The 23,092-nt window shown below is 60.7% G+C and overlaps 1 protein-coding gene across 1 annotated transcript; it reads left to right on the top strand.

Moving 5' to 3' along the window:
* The first annotated feature begins 481 nt into the window (after window positions 1–481).
* KCNJ4 (potassium inwardly rectifying channel subfamily J member 4) lies at window positions 482–22,686 on the top strand. The gene is made up of 2 exons (XM_081084129.1): window positions 482–853; window positions 20,562–22,686. The coding sequence occupies exon 2, from the start codon at window positions 20,601–20,603 to the stop codon at window positions 21,924–21,926; it is 1,326 nt and encodes a 441-aa protein (XP_080940255.1). The 5' UTR covers window positions 482–853; window positions 20,562–20,600; the 3' UTR covers window positions 21,927–22,686.
* The last annotated feature ends 406 nt before the right edge of the window (window positions 22,687–23,092 follow it).

The raw sequence follows: 23,092 nt of genomic DNA, 5'->3' as shown, positions 1-23,092 counted from the left end.
GCGGTGGCGGTGCAGCCCCCGCAGCGGGGTGCGGGTCACGTGCGAGGAGGGGCGAAAGTCTCGCAAACGGGGCGGCGTGAGCCGAGTTGGGAGTTCTCGGCGCCGCGGGCGGCGGGAGCGCGGGCTCCCGGGCGAGCCGGGGACGCAGCGGCGGTGGGGCCGGGGTCCGAGACGGCGGGGCGCGCCGAGAGCGCGAGGGAGAGAAGGACGAAGGACAGAGACGGGGCGGGAGACGGGCTGAGACGCGCAGGGGAGAGACGCCGGGCAGAGAGGGGGCGGCAGGGGCGAGGCTGGGAGGACGGCGGGACGGAGACAGACCCGCAGGGAGAGACGGCGAGAGCGCGGGAGACCGAGAGACCGGGGCCGGAGGGGGACGGGGACCGAGAGGGGCGGAGACGGGGCTGGCGGGGAGGCGGCGGCGGAGCCCGGCCGTCCGCCCCGGAGGTCTCGGGCGGGAGGCGAGCGCAGCGGGGCCGGGAGTGAGGCGCAGGGCGGGGGGCCGCCCGAGAGCAGCGCGGGGAAGGCGCCGCGGGGGGCGGGGGGCGACCGGCGGCGGGAGCCATGGGCCCTCGGAGCCCGCGCTGAGCCCGGCCCGGGCCCCGCGATGCTGACGCCCAGGCGGCGCAGAGGGCGCGGCGCGGGGCAGCGCTGAAAGTTGGCGGCGCGCGGAGCCGGACGCTTGGAGGTTCGCGGACAGAGCCCCCCGACAGCCGGGGAGGGGCCGGGGCCGGCCGCCGGGTTCGCGGGGAGAGGGCGCCGGACTCCCCTCTCCCCGCCGGGACGCCGCCCGCCCGCGCCGTGGGATGTAGAGCCGGCGCGCAGCCTCGCGGACGCCATCGGACCTCGGCCCGCGGTAAGCCCGTCGTCGGTCCCGCCCCGGGGGAGGCTGTGTCCTGGGCCCGCTGCTCTGGCCGGTGCGCTCAGTACCTGATCCACCGCCCGACCCGGGGTCCTGCGAATTCCCGGGAGCTGGCGAGCTCTGTCCTTCTGTCTGTCGGCAGTGGCGAGGTCTGGGTGGATGCCAGGAATGGGGGAGAGGTGGGCTGAGCGGGCCTTGACCTCCTGCCCCGGTCACGACCCTTCCCTGCCTCCACCCACCTCCAGCTGCCTCCCTGGGTTCCAGAGGAGTTCCGAGGCAGGTGACTTTGGCAAGGGGGCGGAGGAGCTCTGCGATCCTCATCCCACCGCAGCCTGTTGGCCCAGGGCCCTTCCGTCCGACCCAGAACAAATCCCACTTCCCAGGTCTTGAGCACTGACTCTGGGCCAGGCGACCCCGGGTGAGGGGACAGGGATCAGTAAATGAGGCATTTCCACATCTCACAGGGTAGAGACCCGGTGTGGGGAGAGCACAGGCTGCCTTTTCCTCCCTAGAGGGGGAACCCCAGCAAAGAGAGGTCTGGATGGACCCCGGAGCCGGGAAACTTCCCCTGCAACATGCTGAGTCTACCCCACCAGCATCACCAGCTTCTGCCCCAGAGCCCAGCTCCAGGATGGGGGGAGGATGCAGGGAGATGGGCAGGCAGGAGTGTGGTGGAGGGACCAGAGGCAGGGTGGCTTGGGCACGTTGGCAGGTGGGGGCCTCAAGAGCAGTCGGATGTCAAGCAGCAGGTTGAAGGGAAAGGCAATTTAGGGAGGGAGGTCACACTGGCAAGGCCTGGAGAGGGAGCCGTACCCTGAATGTGTGCGTGTGTGTGCATGCGTGTGTGTGCATGCGTGTGTGTGCATGCGTGTGTGCGTGTGTGTGCATGCGTGTGTGTGCATGCGTGTAAAATGTCTATTCCGCTTCTCCTGCACATCCAGTTCTGTGATCTCCAGAGCATCAGGGCTTTGGGGGACTGTTGCCAGGACTTTGGGGGCCTGAGAACCCCATATGGCCCTGGCTTGGACTGGGATGAGGGGAGCAAAGGGCTGAAGCGAGCAGGGGGGTAAGGGCTGGAGTGCAGCATGGCAGGAGCAAAGGCTGTTGGCCGTGGAGCTGACCCATACATATTCAAACCAGAGCCTGGAGGACTGAGCCTAGAACATTCGACTCTGTTTTCTACTGGGAGGAGGGGCTCTCTCTGGGGCTTTCTACACTGGGCAGTGGGCCTGCGTATCCTCCAATCAGGCTCCTAGAAACCAGCTTAGCTAGTTGAGGAACCGGCACCCTGGACAAGTCACTTGCTCCTTGACCCTCAACTTCCGCATCTGCCCCACTGACCTCCAAGGAGGGCCCCTGGGCTCCAGTGAGCCGAGGGCTGTTCACAGGCTGGGGACGGGCTGGGCAAGTGGGAGTAAGGATTCATTTGACCTTTTGGAAAATGCACAGCTAATGGAGAGGGGGACATGTGGCCGGAAATAGAGGGCTGATCAAGGAGAGGAGGGTCCAGGAATTAGAGGGACGATCTGGGGTTTGGGAACTATTCCTCAGGGTCCCTTGGGTTACCCTTGAAAAAGAAGCTCCTTCCCCAGGAAAAAAAAAAACCTTTGGCGTCACTGGGAACAGACAGCGCCGGCCTTGAGTTTCTGCTGGGTGACCTTGGGTAGCTGTCTTGACCTCTCTGAGCCTCAGTTTCTTCAACTGGAGAATGGGGATGATGGTAGTGACTTCAAAGGGTTGCTGAGTGATTTACAGACGATGCCATGTCTCTGAAGGCCGCTTGCACAAGCCTGGGGCATAGTAGGCTCTTTTAACAGACATTTGTGGAAGAGAATGAAGTAGTGGTAGGAGATGCTGTGAAAAGATTTCTTAGCTTAGGATAAGAGGGAAGGGGAGGAGGAACAGCGTAGGCTTACAGGGCGGGCTGGTTCTTAATGTGGATCTGGGGGAGGCGGGGGCGAGAGCTGAGGGGGGTGTGAGGAGGAGGGGGCCCCTCTGCAGGGACCACTGAGTCACGAGAACATGTAAGCGACATGACAACCAGCAACATGGTAACCAAGAGACTAGCGGCGATGGGAAACGGAGCTGGAATGGTGTGTTGGGCGGGGAGGCTCAGGACTGGCAGCACCAGGGCTGCAGGGGCCGGGAGCAGCCAGGCTGGCCTCTCGAGTCAGGAGGGGAGGCCTCCGGTGCAGGTGGGCTGGGGAGGGGGAGGCCGGAGTGGAAGGAGAACCGGCGCTTCTGGGGTCTGCTGGGCAGGGGGGCTTCTCCTGCGCCTCCCCAGGCTCCCCGCTCCTCTCCTCCACGTCTCCACTTTTCGTGCCTCTCCCCCTAGGATGCCAAATTTGGCTCACGCAATCTGTCGTCTCTCTTCTGAGATTGGCACCAGGACCAAAGCCGAGTGCATTACATCACTGCAGCTCCCCCTGCACGAGGAGAGGAGAGGGAGGGCCAGAGGGCCCGGGACAGGCGGCCACCCCGCAACTTGCCTTCCTGACTTCCTGCTCACGCTCCTGCCTCGGTCCCAGGTGTTGGGGGCTTCTGGGAGCAGCCAGGTGGAGCCTAGAGTCAGGGCAAGGGCTCTCATTTAGGGAGACTCCAGAGTCAAGGCCGGAGGTCAGACATGCTGCCGTGCCCCTGGCGAGGTGGGGCCCGGGAAGCCGGAGCTCAGTTCAGGACCCGGTTTCTCATTGCTGCGGTGTGACCTTGGGCAGTCCCCGCCCCCACCCCATGCAGCGTCTACATCTGTATAGAGAACAGTTGGCCACTCCAAACCCTGGTGACTCTCCTGAACGAAGACGCCCTTGAGCTCCGCTCGCTGCTCTCCTGGGCACCGAGGAGTCCTGAAGCTTGAATTGCTCTCTGTGACCTTGAGCAAGTGACTTTCCCTCCTTATGCCTCCATCTCTTCGCCTGTGAAATGGGGGCAGCAGAACCTGCAACGGCACTAGATGTGCAAGAGGGGCACAGGGAGAAGAGGGAGGGTCTCTGGCCCCGAAACCATAGACACTCAGAGGCCCCGTGCTCCTAGCATGCGAGGCGGGGGGCGGGGCAGAAGGACAGGGTGGCCATTCAGACGCAGGCTTGGCTCTTCAGATCGCTGCTCTGGTGCCCCCATGTCACAGAACTAGAAATCGAGGCCCAGAGAGGGACGTGGAGCCCCCCAAGGTCACAGTGATGGTTTAGGGCAGGGGTGGGCAAACTTTTTGACTTGAGGGCCACAATGGGTTCTTAAACTGGACTCAGAAGAAGGAGCTGCGGCCGTGTTTCCCGACGTTGCCATGTTAACACTGCTGCTGGTGAAGGAGCGGAGGGGAGAGCAAGAGAACCCTCCGCTCTTTCGGCTCCGCGGGCCGGATAGAACAGCCGAACGGGCCGTAGTTTGCCCACGGCTGGTTTAGGGGGTGGAGGAAGCAGAACCTGGGCCTGAACCTGGGGCTCCTAGCTCCCAGTCCTGCGTGGAGATAGACAGCAGATGCCCAACCCCAGGGAGCACAGTGGCTGCCCAGACAGGACCCAGGAACTTCGAGGGCCCAGTTCTCCCTTAGGCTCCCTTCCTGCTCCCTGGCCCCACCCCCTCCATCCCTGGACGTTAATCCCACCCCTCATTTGATCCATTTGAAAAGCTCCCTCTCAGGATCATTGAGAAGCCAGTTGCAGGCAGTCCCAGGCAGGGCAGGCTGCCCCAGGGGTGAAGCTGGGAGATGGTGGCCCCTCCAGAAGATTCCCAGAGTGGAATGGTGAGAGCTGGGGAGCATCTGTGGGTGGTTTGTAAAATAGTGAGCTCCCCAACCCCCCTACCAGAGCTATTCCAGCAGAACCAGACGAGTATGTGCCAGGGATCCTGACCGGGTGACCCCAGCTTTCTAGGTGAGGTTGAATGACATCTTCACCTCCAAAATCCCAGGAGTCTTTGCTCTCCCCGAGGAGGTTCTGGAAAGCAGCTCCATCAGTTACCTGTTTCTCCAGCAAGGAAACACATTGTCGCCAGGAGCTTGTGCAAATCCCTGCTCATTCTACGTTTCCCAGCATCCCCACAATGTCGAATTGATGTCCCAGTGTCACAGATGGGGGAGCCACGGCTCAGAGAGTCTATGTGACTTGCCCAAGGTCACACAGCAGGGAAGTGGAGGAGCCTGAATTTGAGTCCAGGCCAGTCTGGGAAGAGTGGAGAGCGTCCCTCCCCTGGCCTGGATCTTGGCAGGAGATGGTCTGTCGCCCCCATAGCGTGACACTCCCTCAAGGACCGTCTGGGGCTCCATCCTAAAGACACACCCAAGGGAGAACTCATTCTACAAATGCGAAGACTGGGATTCAGAAACAAAGAATGGCCTGAGAGTTAGATGTGGGCCAGGGCTCTGTCCCCGGCACCAGCGGGTGAGGAGGGGCATCTGGGCTGGTGGTGGGGTGAGGGCTGAGGTTTCAGGGTGATCTGGCAGAGGGCTGACAGGCTAGGACTGGGGCGGGGATCAAGCCGGAGATCAGGAAGGGGAACAGCAGGGACAGCAGGTTCGCCTCTGTCCTCCCCGGCCCTGCCCTAGAGCCACCCACAGAGGTCTGTGTCATACAGTCCGTGACGCCAAGGAAACAGGGCGGGGCCTGCCTGAGAGGGTCGTGGAGCCAGCAACCTTGGGTGTGGTTCCTGTGTGACCTGAGGTCGGGTCCTCGCCCTTTCTAGTTCGGCCCACCCATCCGTGTGGCCAAGAATCGGGTTTTATGAGTTATTTCCACAAAGCAGCCACCGTTGGGCTGCCGTCCCAACGTGCTCTTCCCATCCCCACGGGGGTCCTGGGCCCTGGGCAAGGGGTGGGCAGGAACCTGGGGCTGCTATAACCTTGCAGCTTCCTCAGCCCCTCAGCCCTCCTTGGGGTTTGGGGGGATCTCCAGGCCCAGCCCTTCTCCTTTTCATCTTTATTCTTCTCCTGCTCCCTCTTCCCCTGGCTACGTGGGCTGATCGCTGCTCAAACTTTTAATTCAGATGGTAATTGAAATAATAATATGGGCTGAGGCCCCTCTGCTTGTGACGATGCAGCTGGTGGAGCGCGGCTATGAATAGACCTTGAGTCACACACGCGCGCGCACGCTCCTGCAGGCGCGCGCACCGCTCACGGGGTGGTGGGTGGGGTACGGCAGGGGGGCGGGGGGGGGGGGGGCTCACGCTCCAGGTTGCTCTGGGTCTCGCCCCCAACTCCCGAAAGCCTGGACCAGTTCCACCCCTGTGGCCCACTGTCGGGTCCCTGCGGCGACTTAAAGGGGCTTCAGCTGTCCTCTCCACTTACAGGGGAAACTGAGGTTCCGCCAGGGGAGTGGCTGGCTGGCACCGCAGAACGCGGCTGGGACTGGGTTTGAACTGGCGGGTTTTGTCTGATTCTCAGGCCGGTTCTTTCCAGGACACACAGGCCAGGCGAAAGGGTGGGAGGAATGCTGGGGGTGGGGGGGCTGCCCTTCCCTTTGTGTGCCGTGCCCTGTCTCCTCCCAACACGCACACACACACAGTCATGTGCTCGCACGCTCATACTTGCACACTCACACTTTCCCACTCACACGCACACTCACACCGGAGTTACTCAGCTAGATGATGATATTGATGGGTGGCTGGGGTGACAAAGAGGTTTTTGGGTGACCCAGCTGCAGAGTGGGGGACGACCCCCTGTGTGCCAGGCTGAGCGGGGCTTTATATTCATTACTTCACGTAATCCTCCCTGCGATGCCCTGAGGACCATCACTCCCACTTTTCGGATGAGAAAGCTGAGGCTCGCCTGGCTGGTGTGGCTCAGTGGTTGAGCATTGACCCATGAACCAAGAGGTCTCGGGCATGTGCCCTGGTTGTGGGCTTGATTCCAGTAGGGGGCATGTAGGTTGCAGCCAATCAATGTTTCTCTTTTTAAAAATATATTTTATTGATTTTTTTACGGAGAGGAAGGGAGAGGGATAGAGAGTTAGAAACATCCACTGAGCCAAACTGGTCAGGGCTCTCATCAATGTTCCTATCTCTCTCTCCCTCTCCCTTCTCTTTCTCTCTCTAAAAAAAATAAGTACATAAACTGAGAAGCAAGGGTCTTCGAAGGCCCCGCAGGTAGAAGGCCAAATACCCTTTGACCCACCTGTGCTCCCAGTTCCGGTCATTCTGGGACCCATTTGTCCTCCTGAGCGGGGAGGTGCACCTCTCCTAGCCTGGGGCTCCCTGCCTCTCCCTGCGGGGTTCCCCTCTTCCCGTGGCTACCTGGCCGCTTGTCGCACAGCCTAGTCCGGCAGCAGGAACGTCTGGCCTCAGTGGGCAGGGGGAGGGGGTGCCATGAGGGGCATTGGCAGGTCAAGGAGGGGGCCACTGAGAAAAGTGGGCCTCGGAGCTCCAGACCCCAGCTGGAGCTCTGCAGGGTGAAGGCGTTGTCATGGTGACCTAGCAGCTGGGAGCTTTGGTCTAGGCATGCTCGGGTGGCCCAGTGGGCAGGGCATAGGGGGTGCATTGGGCAGAGGCACCCCGTGGGCCCGGGACGATGGAGAAAACTCTCCCCGGCTTTACCTGGTGGCCCCAATTTGCTCCTGCGTCTGCTTCTTCTCCAGCCTCTGATGGGAGACGGAGCAACTGAGTCCAGAGACCACAGTGACTGCCCGGGGTCCCAGCAGCGGTGGCAGAGCTGGGCTGGACTGGAACCCAGAGCTCTTCCTCCCCCAGGGCTGCTGACACCCTCTCTCTTTCTCAGACATGCCCTATATGGCCGGGTTTGGAGGAGGAAGGGAAGTGCTAAATCCCATCAGCCCCCTCTCCTGGGCAAACCCCCAGATGGAAGGAGGGGAAGGGGCAGCAGCTGTGCAGCTGAATTAGGAACTGAACCCCAGCGCAGCTACTGACTTTTCCCACACGACCTTGACGGGGTCACTGTCCCCCGAGAACCTTTCTTAGTTCCTGTGTGAAACTTGGACGACGGTGGTGACAGGGAGATGTGCCTGGCTCTTTCCTTTTGTTGTTCCTCCTGTTCTCAGAGCCGCCCTGGCTCCCCTGGCCTGCAAGGATGGGAGGGGACCTCAGCGAGGCCGGGGAGGAGGGGTACATGCACTGTGACGGCCTGATCCCATTCACCTGATGGGAAGAATGAGGTGTGAGGGAGGGAGTTTGCTCAACCTTGACTTGGTGGTGGAGTCAGGTTTCAGTGCTGGCCTCTGGGACTTCTCAGCAGTCTCTCCCCCACCCACCCCCACCCGCAGCTCCTCTCCTAACCCCACCGCGGGCCTCAGAGCCCAGAGCCCTCTGCCCTGTGAGAGTTAAGGCGCTGCTCAGCCTGGGGGACAGATGGAGTGGGGGTCAGTGATTCAGGAACTCCATGAGGCCATACAGGGGCCTCGGCAGGCACAGACTAGAGTGGTCCTGGCTACTATGGGTGACATGGGGGGCAGAGGGGCTGCCGCACTCTGCCACATGGGCATCAGGCCCTCCACACCCCTCCACACCTCACCATCTTCACGGGCAGCCCACTTGTCTCTAGAAGGTTCTGCTCATTGGTACCTGCCTCCCACTTTGGCCTCTGCTCTGCACTCTGGGGCTTGAGGGACCCAGCCTGTTCTGGAGAGGAAGGGTGGCTACTTCCGCCTGCCCCCCACCCCCAGGCTAGCTCCTCCACCCTCAGTGATCCCCGCTGAGGCCTGTGGGTGGGAAACACAAGGGCTGGTGCCAGTCCAGCTCCACCCCTGGATGGCTGTGTGGCCTTGGGCAGCCTTTCACCTCTGAGCCTCCCTGCCCTGAGCCGTGAGGGTGGGCTTGTGCCCGGGCATCTGCTGGGAAGATCCCAGGAGCCTGTGGGGAAAGTGGCCAGTTGTTGACGAGCTGCTGTGTGGCCTGATCACTCGGTGGCAACTCCTGGCAGATTTCCAGACTGGCAGCCCCCACACTCCCCAGCCAGCACCTTCAGATCCTGCTCTCCTGGCTGAGTCCTGCCCTGTACCCTCCCCACCCTCCTGACCTGCTGGGTGGGGGTAGGGCTGGCTGAGCGCCAGGCCAGGCCCTGCAGCTGCAGATCCTGCGCCACTTGACCTTGGAAAGAGCCTCTGGCGGGTTTCAGCGCCACCGCCCCCCAGACCTGGGGCAGGAACAGGGCCACAGGGAAGAGAGGAACCGGATGGGGTACCGAGTGGGCCATGGCCTCGTACCGGGGCTGGCCCGGGTCCCTGAGATGACAGACCGGGAGACAGGGAGGGAATGGACAGCCAGCCACGGAGAGTTACCACTACCAGCTGCTCGACCTGGTAAAACTTAGGTCCTGTGTGGCCCCGTGGGCAGGGCATAGGGGGTGCATTGGGCAGAGGCACCCCATGGTGCCCAAAGAGGGCTGAGGGCTGAGGGCTGAGGGGGACTGTGAGCAGATTCGGAGCTGTGAGCAGACTGAAATGGGGATCAAGGCAAGCCCTAGATCCCCACTTCAATCTGCTCACAGCTCCTAAACACCCCGCAGGTCAGTGTTTTCAATCGCCTGCAGGTCCACCTTGGCCGGTGTGGCTCAGTTGGTTGCGCGTCGTCCGTGCATGGAAAGGTCATCGGGTTGATTTCCTTCAGGGCTCATGCTCAGGTTGTGGCTCGATCCCTTGATGTTTCTCTCACATTGATGTTTCTCTCTCCCTTTCCCTTCCTCTCTTTCTAAAAGTCAATAAAAAGCGTGGCTCAGTGGTTAAGCGTTGACCTATGAACCAGGAGGTCACGGTTCAGTTCCCAATCAGGACACATGCCCGGGTTGTGGGCTCAATCCCCAGTGTGGGGCATGCAGGAGGCAGCCGATCAATGATTCTCTCTCATCATTGATGTTTCTATCTCCCTCTCCTTCTCCCCTTCCTCTCTGAAATCATAAAAACATATTTAAAAAAGTAAAAAATAATTAAAATAAATAAATTAATAAGTTGCATGTAGGTCCTGACCCATCAGTGGTTGTGAAATTGACTTAGTGAGTTCACTACTTATTTTTATTTTTTTAAAATATATTTTTATTGATTTCAGAGAGGAAGGGAGAGGGAGAGAGAAACATCAATGATGAGAGAGAATCATTGATTGGCCGCCTCCTGCATGTCCCCTACTGGGGATCAAGCCCACAACCCAGGCACGTGCCCTTGACCGGAATCGAACCCAGGACCCTTCAGTCTGCAGGCCGACGCTCTATTCACTGAGCCAAACCAGCAAGGGCTCACTACTTGTTTCTAAAAAACAAAATAGCAAGCACTTTGCATGTAGTGAGAGTATTATTTTTTGTTTTGTTTCAGCTTTTCAAATATACATTATATAATGAATAGCAATGTACAACATGTTTGTTTTTACTCTGGGTTTTGGTCAAAAAGTGTAAAAGCTACTGCTCTGTATAGAAATCCTGGGGGTGCCCTTGATAGGGGGTGCAGATTCCTTTTTCCCAGGATACTCAGTTCCTAAAAACACCAGCACAGAGAATTCTAGGATGCGGCTGTTCTGTCCTCAGACCTTCCATCCCTTGCCCAGCAGCCCACTTAGCTCCAGGCCTGGAGCCTTCTGTCAACCCCCACCCCCACCCCAGGCCCTAGGTCCTGCTCTCTGCCCAGCCCAGCCCTGGCCCAGCCCTGCTTCACTTTTGTGCTCCCTGCTTGCCCCACACCTTCCTGGGGACCTTCTCTCTAAGCCCTCTGCTGTGTAGACCCTTCGTTTCCTATCCTCACGTGTTGACACTCGGAGCTCAGCAAAGCAGGGCTGAGCCTTACTCACGTGTCTTCCCCCAGCACACAGTAGGTGCTCAGTAAATGTTCATTCATTCCTGCTGGGTGGGGGTAGGGCTGGCTGAGCGCCAGGCCAGGCCCTGCAGCTTCCCTGATCCCCAGTGATTTATAGAGTGCCCGCCGAGGCCAGGCACTGTGCTGTGCTAGAGACGTGCCAGGCAGGAGGGCAGATGCCACTGCAGCCCAGCATACATTTAGGGTGATGAATGAATGAACGAACGAATGAATGGAGCCTCAGAGTCTCTGGCTTCAGTAGCCAGATGGGCAGAAGAAATGCTGAGTAAGCACCTCGCACCTGGCTGCCCGTAGTGGGCATTCTGACAGCGACCATCTCCCCTGGCTGTGGCTGAGCTGGGATGCTGGGGTAGGAGTGGAGGCTGAGTGTCCCTCCCGCTGTCTGACCCTCCTAAGGCAGCCGGCTGCCCCCGGCTCGGCCCCGCACCGTTCTCCCCGCCAGTCCTTGGAGCTTAACTCTTGGGCCGAGGACACTGAGTACGAAGCCCAGATGCCCTGATCGGCCCCTGGGAGGACACCTGAGGGTCAGCAGAGCAGAAGCCAGTGGTCCACGGGAGGGTGAGGCGGAGGCCGAGGCTCAGATGTCCTGTCCCCACTCCAGCGTCGCAGAAGGTCTCCTTCTGGTCTCCACTCAGCGGCCACCTTTGTCGAGAGGTTCTCCCTGACTACGGTGACAAAAATAGCTCCTGCTTGGTCACGTTCTGTCACATCACCCTGCGTAGGGCCTTTGTGGGAATCATGATGGGCTGAAATTATCTTGTTTCTTTGTCAGTCATCAGATGTTTATGAAGCGTCTGGGGCTCAGGGGTGAGGCAGAGATTCAAGGTCCCTGCACTTAAGGAGATTGCAAATTAAATGGGATCAGTGCTGTGAGGAGGTCAGGACGCAGACGGACAGACAGACGGAGAGCGTCTGGGGGTCTCTTGGAGGAGGCAGCTTTGAATCAAGACCTGAATGGTGCGAAGGTGTGGGCGGTGGAGTCCTGGAGGAGTCCAACCAGAAGGGACAGCCGGTGTAAAGAGCCAGAGTTAGGAATGGACTTGGGGTGTTCAAGGGACAAAGGAGAAAGGCCCAAGTGGCTGGGGGTGGGGTGGGGGCGGAAGGGTTGAGGTCAGAGGAGCAGGAAAGACCCTCAGCTCTAAGCTGAGGAGACCGGGGGTCCTCGGCCCGCGGAGATGGGCTGCAGGGGGAGAGGAGGCAGCAGGTGCAGGGAGGAGGAGGCCGTGGAGAGTCCAGTAGTGACATGGCTCAGAGCAGGGAGCCCTCTGCAGGCTGCATGGACTGGGTGTGGGGCCAGCATCCAGGCCCCAGTCCTGGGGGTTCTCCTGCCTGGGGGAGCTCCTGGACCCTCAGCTGGGATGAAAATAGCAGCTCCCCTTCCAGGGTCTCAAGGATCAGAGGAGTGGCCGAGGCTCGCGGCCCACAGCAAACACTAAACGTTAGTTGTACCATGACACGGACACGCCAGCTGGCTTTGGAGAGGGTTGAAGGGTGACACCCAGGCGCTAGGCTGAGTGGACCCCTCCTGGGAGGTCACAGAGGGAGGTGGAGAAGGCAGGGGCGGGGCAATGGCTGGGTCTTCTCGATGCGAGTTTGTGATGCCTCTTAGACACCCAGGGGACACGGGAGCAGGAGCTGAGTTGGCTGGTCACTGCTCGGAAGGGTGATGGGCCAGGTGGTGTTTCAGCCAAGGTGAGCTTGGGCACTGCACGGGGTGGGCACGTAGAGGCTGGAGGAGGGAGAGCAAGGAGGGCAATCAGAGAGGGGCCTTCAGGCCTAGAGGACACACAGCGGAAGGCAAAGGCCAGCCAGGGCCTCCATCCGAGCTGCTGGGAGGACGGGGTGCAACCGAACCCTCAGGGGACTGTGGGGAGAACGAGAGGTGACGTTAAGGCACCCTCGTCAAGAAGGGCTTCTGCGCTTCACAGTTTATACGCCCTTACCCTCCCGTACACTGTCCGTCTCGAAGCGTGTATGCAGCGAGTGTTATTCTCCCTCCTGTGGATGGGACTCAGAGAGGGGAAGGCATTTTCCCACAGCCACACCGCGCACAAGTGAAGCACAGTCAAGCTTTCTGGGATCACGGTCCCTTTTGAGGACCTTATGAATGTTATGATCCTCCTCAGAAAAATACACATATGTACACACTAATTTTAAAACTTTCTCTGTGCCTTTTTTTTTCTGTAGGTAATACATTCATATGGTTCTAAAATTAAAAAAGACACAACGGGAATACAGTGAGAATTCTTCCTCCCACCCCATCCCCAGCCACCTGCTTCCCCTCCCCGGAGGCCGCCAGTGGCACCCGTCTCCTGGGTCCCCATCCGTAGACAAGCACAGACAAGCAAATATGTGTATCTAAAAATTCCTCTCGCCTCTTTGTACAAACGGTAGATACTATACTTGGTATCCATCACTGTTGCCTTTTTTCACTTAAAACACATCTTGAAGACCCACATCGCTGCCTGCAGGGCTCACTCCTCCTTCTGGCTGCGTGGGGAGCCTTTCGGGGATGGGCATGGGCGGCAGGCTGCTGCCAGGCTGGGCAACGGAGGTGCGTGACTGTCTGCAGGCCCAGGTCCCAGGAGCACGCACAAGCGTCGCAGGGCCACCCAGGCCACCCAGAGCAAGGGAGGGAGCGAGCCTGGCACTTGGCTCTCACTCCCCTTCCCTAGTGCTCCCCCTCCCCCCACCTGCTCTTAGGTGCAGCCCCTGGGCCCAGCCAAGATCCAGGGCATCCTGTGTGTGGGAAGGAGGGTGCTGGCCTCCACTCCCCAAAGCTCTCGGAGACCCTCTCCCCCCACCAGCAGCCTCAGCTCCTGGAGACTTGTTTGCTGAGAGGCCAAGGACAAGGTTAAGGGACAGGGATCTCCACGCCCATTCCCACCCTGGCTGGGGAGGTCACCTCTGCCCCCACACCTCCCCTCCTTAGCCCAGGAGGAGTCGCTGCCTTTCTGGCCGGGGCTGGTCAGGGCACCTGGGCAGCGCGCTAACACCCCCTCCTCCCTGGCTTCGGCCGGCCGCTGTCCCCTTGTCCTCTGGCCCTGTGCTCAGCCTCCCTCTGCTGTGTCAGGTCTCCTGTGCAGGAGGCTGGCTGGGTCTGAGCCCTTGTCTCTGCTCATCCAGCTTTCTTGCCCCGATCTCCTCCACCCTCGCAGCTTAAAATATCCCCGGGCGGTCAAGGTCTAACCAGTCTAGCTCCCGCAGACCTGGGGTCTGACCTGCTGGGCATCTGCATGGGACGTTCCAAGGCCACTGCGTACTAGAACGTGTCACCCCTCAAACCTGGTCCTCGTCAGTGTCCCAGACACACGGGGCCTGTCGTATCTCCTGATTCACACGAAAATGTAAAAGACCAACCCAGGTGAAGCCTCTTTTTTAAAAATACGTGTTTATTGATTTTTAGAGAGAGGGAACAGGAGAGGGCTAGAGAGAGAGAGAGAAACATCATTGATTGGCTTACTTCTGCATGTCCCCTACCGGGTACCCAGCCTGCAACCTGGACATGTGCCCTGACCAGGAATCAAACCAGTGACCTCTTGGTTCATGGGTTGATGCTCAACTGCTGAGTCACACCAGCCGGGCAACACACCAGGCTCTTTCTGGAATGTTCTACACCCTGCCCTTCACACAGACACACAATTCTCACGGCCACCTTGACTTCCACTCAGGTCTCGGTTTAAATGCCACTTTCTCAAGGAGGCCTTTGTGGAGCCCCGGCCAACCAGAGCCCCTCGTCCTCTCTCTCACGGGGTGAGACCTGTCCTCGGGAGCTCACGGTTGGTGGCTGCCGCCTGCGCTTGTTACTGTGGAGCTGGGTGCCCCCGTGTCTGCCCACAGCAAGTGAGCAGTACGTAGTTATCGAGGGCGCGACGTGGAGGACGAGGTGCAACAGACAGATCCGAGCCACAGCAGGTGGGGGAGTGGACGCCCCGCCAGTGAGAGACTGGGGTTCTGGAAAAGAAGCTTCGGGGAGCCCTGCTCGCCTCCAGATCCTTGTGTGGGGGGGTGCCCCTGTGGTGGGTGGGACAGAGTAATCGATAGAAGAGACTCCTGGGGGCTCGAAGCGGGGGGGGGGGGTCGAGTTCTCCTTCAGGGCAGGGCCCAGGTGTCAAAGGGCACCCAGGCAGGTTGGAGCCCTGGAGTCCTCCAGCCACCAGCTGCTGCCACTGCCAGGACCAGCAGCCTGTGTGGACAATCTGGGGAACAGCTTTCTTTGCCAGCCTGCTCTCCCGCAGGCCGGTGGCTGGGCGAGAGGTGGGGTGCGGAGCTGGAGGACTGAGCTGCTGCACCCACTGCACAGAGCCCCTGGAGCCCAGGGCCGCCTGCGTGTCTAGGCTCCGGCTGGACCTGGAATCCAGGACCTGGTCCTGGCTCCACTCCCTGTGACCCAGTCCCTCCCGCCCAGCAGGCCTGACCTGACTGACTGGCCCGCGGCGGGCGGGTGAGGGAATGTTTGCTAAGTGGGAGAAACGGGGTTTCTTGGAGGCAGGAGAGCAGAGTGTCTAACGAATATGCTCTGGTATTGACCACTGGGGCCTGACTCCTGACTCTGCCCCCCAGGAGCTGTGTGAGCGCGCGCAAGTCGCCGACCCCCTCTGTGCCGTGGTCGGGATAATAATGGCAACTTCCTCTGAGGTCATGGTGAGGGTGGCAGGAATCGATCCTGGCGAAGCACTCAGCACAGAGCCCGCACAGAGGAAGTGGGTGCTGAATGCTCCTTGCGGATGGGGCAACGTCAGACCTCATGCCGTCAGCCAGGGGAGGGGCTAGGTGTGCAGCGGGATGTCGGGGTTCAGAAGGAGTGGTGGGGGAGGAACAGCGTTAATTGAGCACCCACTGTGTGGCCTGCACTTTTATGACGATTGACCAGCCGCGCCTGGCCCTCAGGACCGCCTGCAAGGTAGGCATTGCTGTCTTCCTTCCCAGGTGGAGACAGGGAGGCTCAGAGAGGTCAGGGAGCCTGCTGGAGCCCAGCTCTGTGAGGTCCTGAGGCCACTGCTCTCACTCACCTGGTCCCTCGTGCTGCTGTTGGAACAGACTGGGCAGGGCCGTGAGATGGACACAGGGTGGGCTCTGAAATGCAGGGGAGGAGGTCCAGGGAAGGACCGCTCAGGCCTGGGAGTGATTCCGAGCACCTATCAATCACTGACTGTGTTCTGGGCACGTGATGTGCACGGTCACGGTCCTATTTATTCCTCATCACAGCCTTGTGAGGTAAGGACTATAATTAGCCCCACCAAAAGATGAGGAGTGCAGGGACCAGAGAGGTTAAGTGACTTGCCCAAGGTCACACAGGCAGAAAGCGGACAGAGACTCCGGAGTCGAAGCCACTGGTCCGGGAGGGGGAAGACACGGGCTCTCGACATTCACAAAGAGAAGAGAGTCAGACCTCCCGGGTCCAAGGAGCAGGACAGAGGCCTGCAGAGGGTCGTGGGCAGGAGCGGACACCCTGCCACACCCCTCCCCCCCCCCCCCCCCCCCCCCCCGTGGCTAGATCCCTCCTCAGCTCCCATTCACTCCGAGAGGCACAGCTCAGCTGCCTGGCCCCTTGCCCTCCCCTGCAAAGCCCCGCGTGTTAGAGCTGAAAGGACACCCACCCCAACCAGGTGGCCAGACCTGAGAGGCTCCTTCAGAGCCGGAAGGGGGCAGGCTCTGTGCTCCTCAGAGGCTGGAGGTGGGACAGGGCGTGAATTCCTTCCACTTCCCACCCCTGGAATCCCTCCTGGGTGCACTGGGTGAGTCCCTCTGCCCTGCCCGCCCCCTGGGCCTGCTCCCTCTGGTAGAAGAGCCAGTCTCCCTCCAGACGATGCTGGGCGCCGTGTTTCATTACATCTTCCCAGCTTTCCCAGGGAGCAGTTGCTCCCTGCCACCCCCATTTTGCAGAGAGCGGGGAGCATCTGGCTTGAGCAGTCAGTGGCCGGACCAGGACTGGAAGCCAGATTTTCTGACATAGTCATCACCATCATCTTCGTCTCCATCGCCGTATTCTGTGCCTTTACCTGCAGTGCCTGTTGACGCCCCAGCCGATGTGTCTATTACGAGTGCTGATCACATTTGCCGCCACAGTGGCCTGGTGAGGTAGATGCTGTGATCAGCACCTCCATTTTGCAGATGAAGAAACTGAGGCCCAAAGAGGATACCCTAGGAGGTGACAGGGCTGAGACCAAGAACCAGGTCTCGCCACCCCAAGCACAAGTGTTCAACCAGCACAGTATTCTCATAAAGTGGAAAAGAGGTCCCGGAGTGCAGACAGTGAGGGCCCAGGCTCAGGGAGGCAGGCGGGCAGCGGGCAGCGCAGCCAGCGAGGGCTTTGGAGAGCGGAGGGGCTGGGCCCGGGGTGAGTCAGGGGCCTGGAACCAGCCAGACCTGAATCGGTATCCCAGCTTTGCCACTTCTACCGTGTGACCCCCCCCATCCACATCCCTCGCCCCACCCCCACCCCCACCCGGGACTCTTCAGCTGGGAGGAGAACCACTAGCCCTGCCTGTGCTATGGAGGTTCCTATTATGCCTGTTAAGTAAACGGAGGGTCGCTGAGGCTCTAGTGAGACACACCGGCCGTCCTGAGGGTTTGTTCCCTACGAGCAGCCACAGATGATGGTTCAGGGGTCCCACGGCTGAGCTGCGTGGCCTCACCCTCCTGCTCTCCCACCTGATACCAGGAGATGCAGAAAGGCCCTGCAGGCTGGCGGAGTGTCCCTGTGTGGGCTTCTGTCCTGCCCTCTAGTGGGAGTGTGGACTGAGCATGCCCTGGGTCTCAGACCCACCCCTGCTTCTGTCTGGGGCTGGGTGCCACCTGAGGTGCGGGCCCCCCCCCCCCCGTGCCTCCCATGCGTGGTGAGGGTGCCCGGGAGACTTGCCTGGGTTGCTGGAACCCACTGGGGCCGCTGCCACCCTATCAGCTTTTCTTCTGCAGAGTCGTGCAGGCAAGGAATCGCATCCCAGCTTTGCCACAAAATCAGAGGGAAAATGTAAGAGATGACAGAGCGGGTCTCTTCCTACCTCCTCGGACCCCTGGCCGGCAGGGTCTCCAGCCCCCACCCCCCTCTGCCCCCAGCTCCTCAGGAAGGACTGGGCAGCAGCCGTGCCAGCGAGCTCACAGCCCTGCTGGCCGCTTGCACTATCTCCCTGAGGCCCCAGTGCCCTGGGCCCACTGCTGACTCACTGTGCCACATTCCTGCTCTCTGCCTCAGTTTCCCTAGTTGTCCAGTGAAGTCTGGACTGGGGCCTCAGATTTTAGATGTTCACAACATAGTAAAAATTTAAAAAATATATATATTTTTATTGATTTTAGAGAGGAAGGGAGAGGGAGAGATAGAAACATCAATGATGAGAGAGAATCATTGATCAGCTGCCTCCTGGGAATTGAACCTGCATGTAGGCATGTGCCCTGCCCAGGAATCGAACCGTGACCTCCTGGTTCATGCGTCGACATTCAACCGCTGAGCCACACCGGCCAGGACACAGTACATTTTTAAAACTTGGGTACCTGGCCCAGCACTGTCAATCCTTCAGTTGCCAAGAAAGGACAGTACGTTTGTAAAATGCAGCCAGCATGTCCCTTCCCCATTCCTTTTCCCAAAGAAAGACTTCTGCCAGGAAAGGAGCCCCAGGATGCACTCGGACTAAAGGAAGTGCCGGAGGACGAACCCGGGAAAGGGGCGGGGGGGGGGAGGGGGGACGGCCTTGCCAGGTGAGGGACAGTCCCTTTGGGCAGAGAACCTTGGGCAAGGCCCTCACCCTCTCTGGGCCTCGGTGACCTCATCCGTGAAAGGCTAGGTCACCACACATTGTCCCCTCTGCCCCTCTCTTCCCCTGGCCCCCAAACCTCACCCCAGTGCCCTCTGCCAGGGGCTCTGGAGCGGGAGTGAGGAGACCAGGCTCAGGGCTGGCCTCCAGCCTCACTCTGGGACTCTCAGCAAGTCTGTCCCAGCTCTGGACTTCCCTGGCCTCAGGTAAATGAGGGCCTTGAAATCAGCGATCCTCTGTTCCTCTGGCTCCGGTTCCCTCTGGTGTTACTGGAGGCAGTGAAGACAGTGGGACAGAGCTGGGACAGAGACGCTTAGTGAAGGAAGACCCCCTAGAAACTGTTTCTCGCCAGAAGGCGCACCCGGCACCCTGGCTGTTGAGCAGAGAGAGCCTGGGATGCCCAGGTAGAGGTATGACCCCTGAAGGGCCAGCATCACATGGCAACATTACCAGTTAGGCCATCAGACTGATGAGTCTCACTCATCCCATTTTCCAGATGAGGAAACTGAGGCTCAGGTCAGTCCAGTAACTTCCTCAAGTGACAGGTGGCTCTTGGACTTCCATCCGGGACTGTGGGACCCAGGGAGCTCCTTAGAAGGGAGAAGGGAGCCGAACCCAGCGCAGGGGTGGGGTGACCGCGGGGGAGGGGGGCAGGGCTCTCTCCCTGGGCTGAGAGAGGGCGTTTCTCCCTGGAAGAGGCAGGCTCTGGCGCCGCTGATCTCTAAATTACAGCGTTGGCGCGCACCGGTTGCTGCGGCAACTGAGTTGTCCCGAACCGGGGAAGTGTATAAACATTGCCACAGATGCACAATTAGATCAGGAAGAAGAATAGCACAGAAAATAGAAACTTTCAGCCTTATGTAATTCTGGGCCAAAATGTTACCAGGAACCGAGGCTTGGGCCGGCCCTGCCAGCCGCTGGGGCCCGGCAGCACCATCTCCCTCCTGGGGTCCCCGTGGAAGGGAGGGATGAGGGAGGGTCCGCCCTCTGCGGGCCCAGCTGGTGCGCCCTGCCACCCGGGGGGTGAGGGGCCACCTCTGCCGAAACAGCTGGGATGCTGACAGCCCAGGCCCGCCTCTCGCCAGCTTCCCCTGCTCCCGGGAGGCGGGAGGCAGCGGAGGGCACCTGCTGCTGCCAGCGAGCACCTACCGCTCCTCGGCCCATGAGGGGGGCGCGGGTCCCCACTTTACAAACGAAGGAAGTGGGGCCGAGGGAGGTGAGATGCGTCACCCGCAGGTGACACAGTGGCCGGTGGGTGTGAGGCCTTCCCCTCTCTGAGTCTCCACACGGCGACCTCGTCGAAGTTGACAGCAGGTGGGGACAGAAGGGGTAGACACACCTGGGTTTGGGCCACTTACCAGCTGTGTGGCCGCGGGCGGGTCACTTCCCCTCTCTGAGCCCCTCTTCCTTTCCTGTGACATGGGAGTGGCGATGCCCCCACAGGAGCCGCGCTCAGCGTCCCCCCTTCCTGTCTTGCCCAACATTGGGTCCCCCCCCCACTGCTCCCAACAGTCTGGGGACAGGACAGGAACCGAAGTGGGGCGCAGGTCCCCGCATTCTCCGCGGGGGCTTCCTGCAGTGGAGGGCGTGTCCTGTGTCAGCTGCCCGGTGTGGCCGCCAGTAGCCACGAGCGTGGACGGTGAAATGTGCTAATGCAGCTGTGGGACCGAGTTAAATTTTTACTTAATTTTAAGTGAACGTGAAGAGCCACAGGTGGCCAGTGGCTGTCGTATTGGACAGCACAGGAGACCATCCTGGCCCGAAAGACCCAAGAGGCAGAGGGTGGACGCAGGGAGGCGAGCTGGGGCCGGAGCCCTCGCAGCTCCCTCTGCTCAGGGCGGCCGGTGGCAGGCTGGGCATCAGGAAGCTCGGGTTGGAGCAGTGGGCAAAGGGGGGCTGGAGGGGGCAGCGGGAGGGCTGGACTAGGCCCCGGGTCCTGGTGGCCTCAGCTCCTGGCCTGGCAGAGACCCCGTCCTGGAGCCGGGCTGGCCGTGAGGCACTGGCTCCATCCCGACACCCCTCCCTTCGTCAGAGCCACCTTCGCGGTCACATGCCGCTGGCCGGGGCGGAGGGGGTCTCCGGCCAGGCCAGGCGCTTCCCTTCTGAGTGTCTCTGGGTGGGCGCCTTGCGGCCAGAGCCGGGGTTCCCCCCACCCCGCCCTCTGCGGCCGCCGCTGGCTCCCAGCATCTCACGTGTCTGGCTTCTCGCCCCCAGGCCCCGTGTCTTCCCCGGTGACCTCGCCTGCCTCGGGACATGCTCGGGCACAACCGCAACGGGCAGCCCCACGCGCCCCGGCGGAAACGCCGCAACCGCTTTGTCAAGAAGAACGGCCAGTGCAACGTCTACTTCGCCAACCTGAGCAACAAGTCGCAGCGCTACATGGCGGACATCTTCACCACCTGCGTGGACACGCGCTGGCGCTACATGCTCATGATCTTCTCCGCGGCCTTCCTCGCCTCCTGGCTCTTCTTCGGCCTCCTCTTCTGGTGCATCGCCTTCTTCCACGGCGACCTGGAGGCCGGCCCCGTGGCGGCCCCGGCGGGCGGCGGCGGGGCGGCGCCGGCCGCCCCCAAGCCGTGCATCATGCACGTGAACGGCTTCCTGGGCGCCTTCCTGTTCTCGGTGGAGACGCAGACGACGATCGGCTACGGCTTCCGGTGCGTGACGGAGGAGTGCCCGCTGGCGGTCATCGCCGTGGTGGTCCAGTCCATCGTGGGCTGCGTCATCGACTCCTTCATGATCGGCACCATCATGGCCAAGATGGCCCGGCCCAAGAAGCGGGCGCAGACGCTGCTGTTCAGCCACCACGCGGTCATCTCGGTGCGCGACGGCAAGCTGTGCCTCATGTGGCGCGTGGGCAACCTGCGCAAGAGCCACATCGTGGAGGCCCACGTGCGGGCCCAGCTCATTAAGCCCTACATGACCCAGGAGGGCGAGTACCTGCCGCTGGACCAGCGGGACCTCAACGTGGGCTACGACGTCGGCCTGGACCGCATCTTCCTGGTGTCGCCCATCATCATCGTGCACGAGATCGACGAGGACAGCCCGCTGTACGGCATGGGCAAGGAGGAGCTGGAGTCCGAGGACTTCGAGATCGTGGTCATCCTGGAGGGCATGGTGGAGGCCACCGCCATGACCACCCAGGCCCGCAGCTCCTACCTGGCCAGCGAGATCCTGTGGGGCCACCGCTTCGAGCCCGTGGTCTTCGAGGAGAAGAGCCACTACAAGGTGGACTACTCGCGCTTCCACAAGACCTACGAGGTGGCGGGCACGCCCTGCTGCTCCGCCCGGGAGCTGCAGGAGAGCAAGATCACCGTGCTGCCCGCCCCGCCGCCCCCGCCCAGTGCCTTCTGCTACGAGAACGAGCTGGCCCTCATGAGCCAGGAGGAGGAGGAGATGGAGGAGGAGGCCGCGGCGGCCGCGGCGGCGGTGGCGGCCGGCCTGGGCCTGGAGGCGGGCTGCAAGGAGGAGGCGGGCATCATCCGGATGCTGGAGTTCGGCAGCCACCTGGACCTGGAGCGCATGCAGGCCACCCTCCCGCTGGACAGCATCTCCTACCGCAGGGAGTCCGCCATCTGACCTCCGGCCGCCCGCGCCGCCTCCACAAGAGCCTCTGCTGGGGGTGAGGTGCCAGGACCCCCCTCCGCACTCAGGGCAGAGCTGGCCCTGGCTCCGTGGACCTTCTGGAGGGAGGCGGGGCTTCACAGCTGGGGGACCCCTTCCTACTGACTCTGGAACCCGGGCCTGGGCAGGGCCCCGGGAACCCTGTGCCTGGCGCTCGCGTTCCCCAACGCCTGCCAGCTGGCGGTTCCGGGGCCCCGGACTCACCACCCTTTCCCCACCGGCCCTTCCAGGACGTGCCCCCTTTGTTCTCAGAACCTTGGGGACCGCGGCTGGACTTCTGGAGGGTGGGCATCCTGGGGTCTGGGGTGGGCAGGGGGTAGTTTTGGGGGAGGGAGGGACGGGTGCGTTTCTTTTGCATGACTGTGACCTGTTGCTCATGACTTTCTTTTGTAAATACCTATAAATGGAGAGAGATGGAGGCACCAAATCCACCTTCTGCCGCTTGTACCTGCAGGACATGGAGGTGCCATCCTCTCTGTGCACCCTCCCTCCGCCCGTGTGGCCTAGCCCGTCCCTGCCCAGCTGGCTGCCCCCTCGAAGCCCTCAGAGCCAGCCTTCTCGGCCCCGGATGGTGCTGGTTTGAGTATAGAGGTGGGAGCCCCAGGGGAAGGACACAGCCGTCCCTCCCTGTGGTTGCTCCGGGCCCCGGACCCAGCCCAAATCGACAATGGAGTTTGTAACTATATATTTTTAATAAAGTATATGGTCCATTGGGGTAGGTTGGTTGAAGATGGAGGGTCGGGAAGAAGAGAGACCAACATAATGTGAGTGTGTCTCTGTGTGGTATGTATGTGTGTATGATATATATATATGTATGGTGTGTGTGTGCGCTATGCACGTGTGTATTATATGTGGCATGCCTGTGTATTGTGTGTGTGGTATGTATGGTGTGTGTGTGTGTGTGTGTGTGTGTGGTATGCATGTGTGTATTGTATGTGGCATGCCTGTGTATTGTGTGTGTGGTATGGATGTGTGTAGTACCTGGCTGTATATGGATATGTGCGGTGTGTGTGTGCTATGCATGCATGTGTCTTGCATGTGGCAGGCCTGTGTGTTGTGTGTGTGGTATGGATGTGTGTGGTACCTGTCTGTATATGCATATGTGTGGGGGGTGTGTGCCA

The sequence above is a fragment of the Myotis nattereri genome, assembly GCF_964212035.1.
Source record: "Myotis nattereri genome assembly, chromosome: 2".
Taxonomy (NCBI): Eukaryota; Metazoa; Chordata; class Mammalia; order Chiroptera; family Vespertilionidae; genus Myotis; species Myotis nattereri.
The sequence above is the reverse complement of the archived record's forward strand: the minus strand, read 5'-3'. Positions and strand labels throughout refer to the sequence as shown.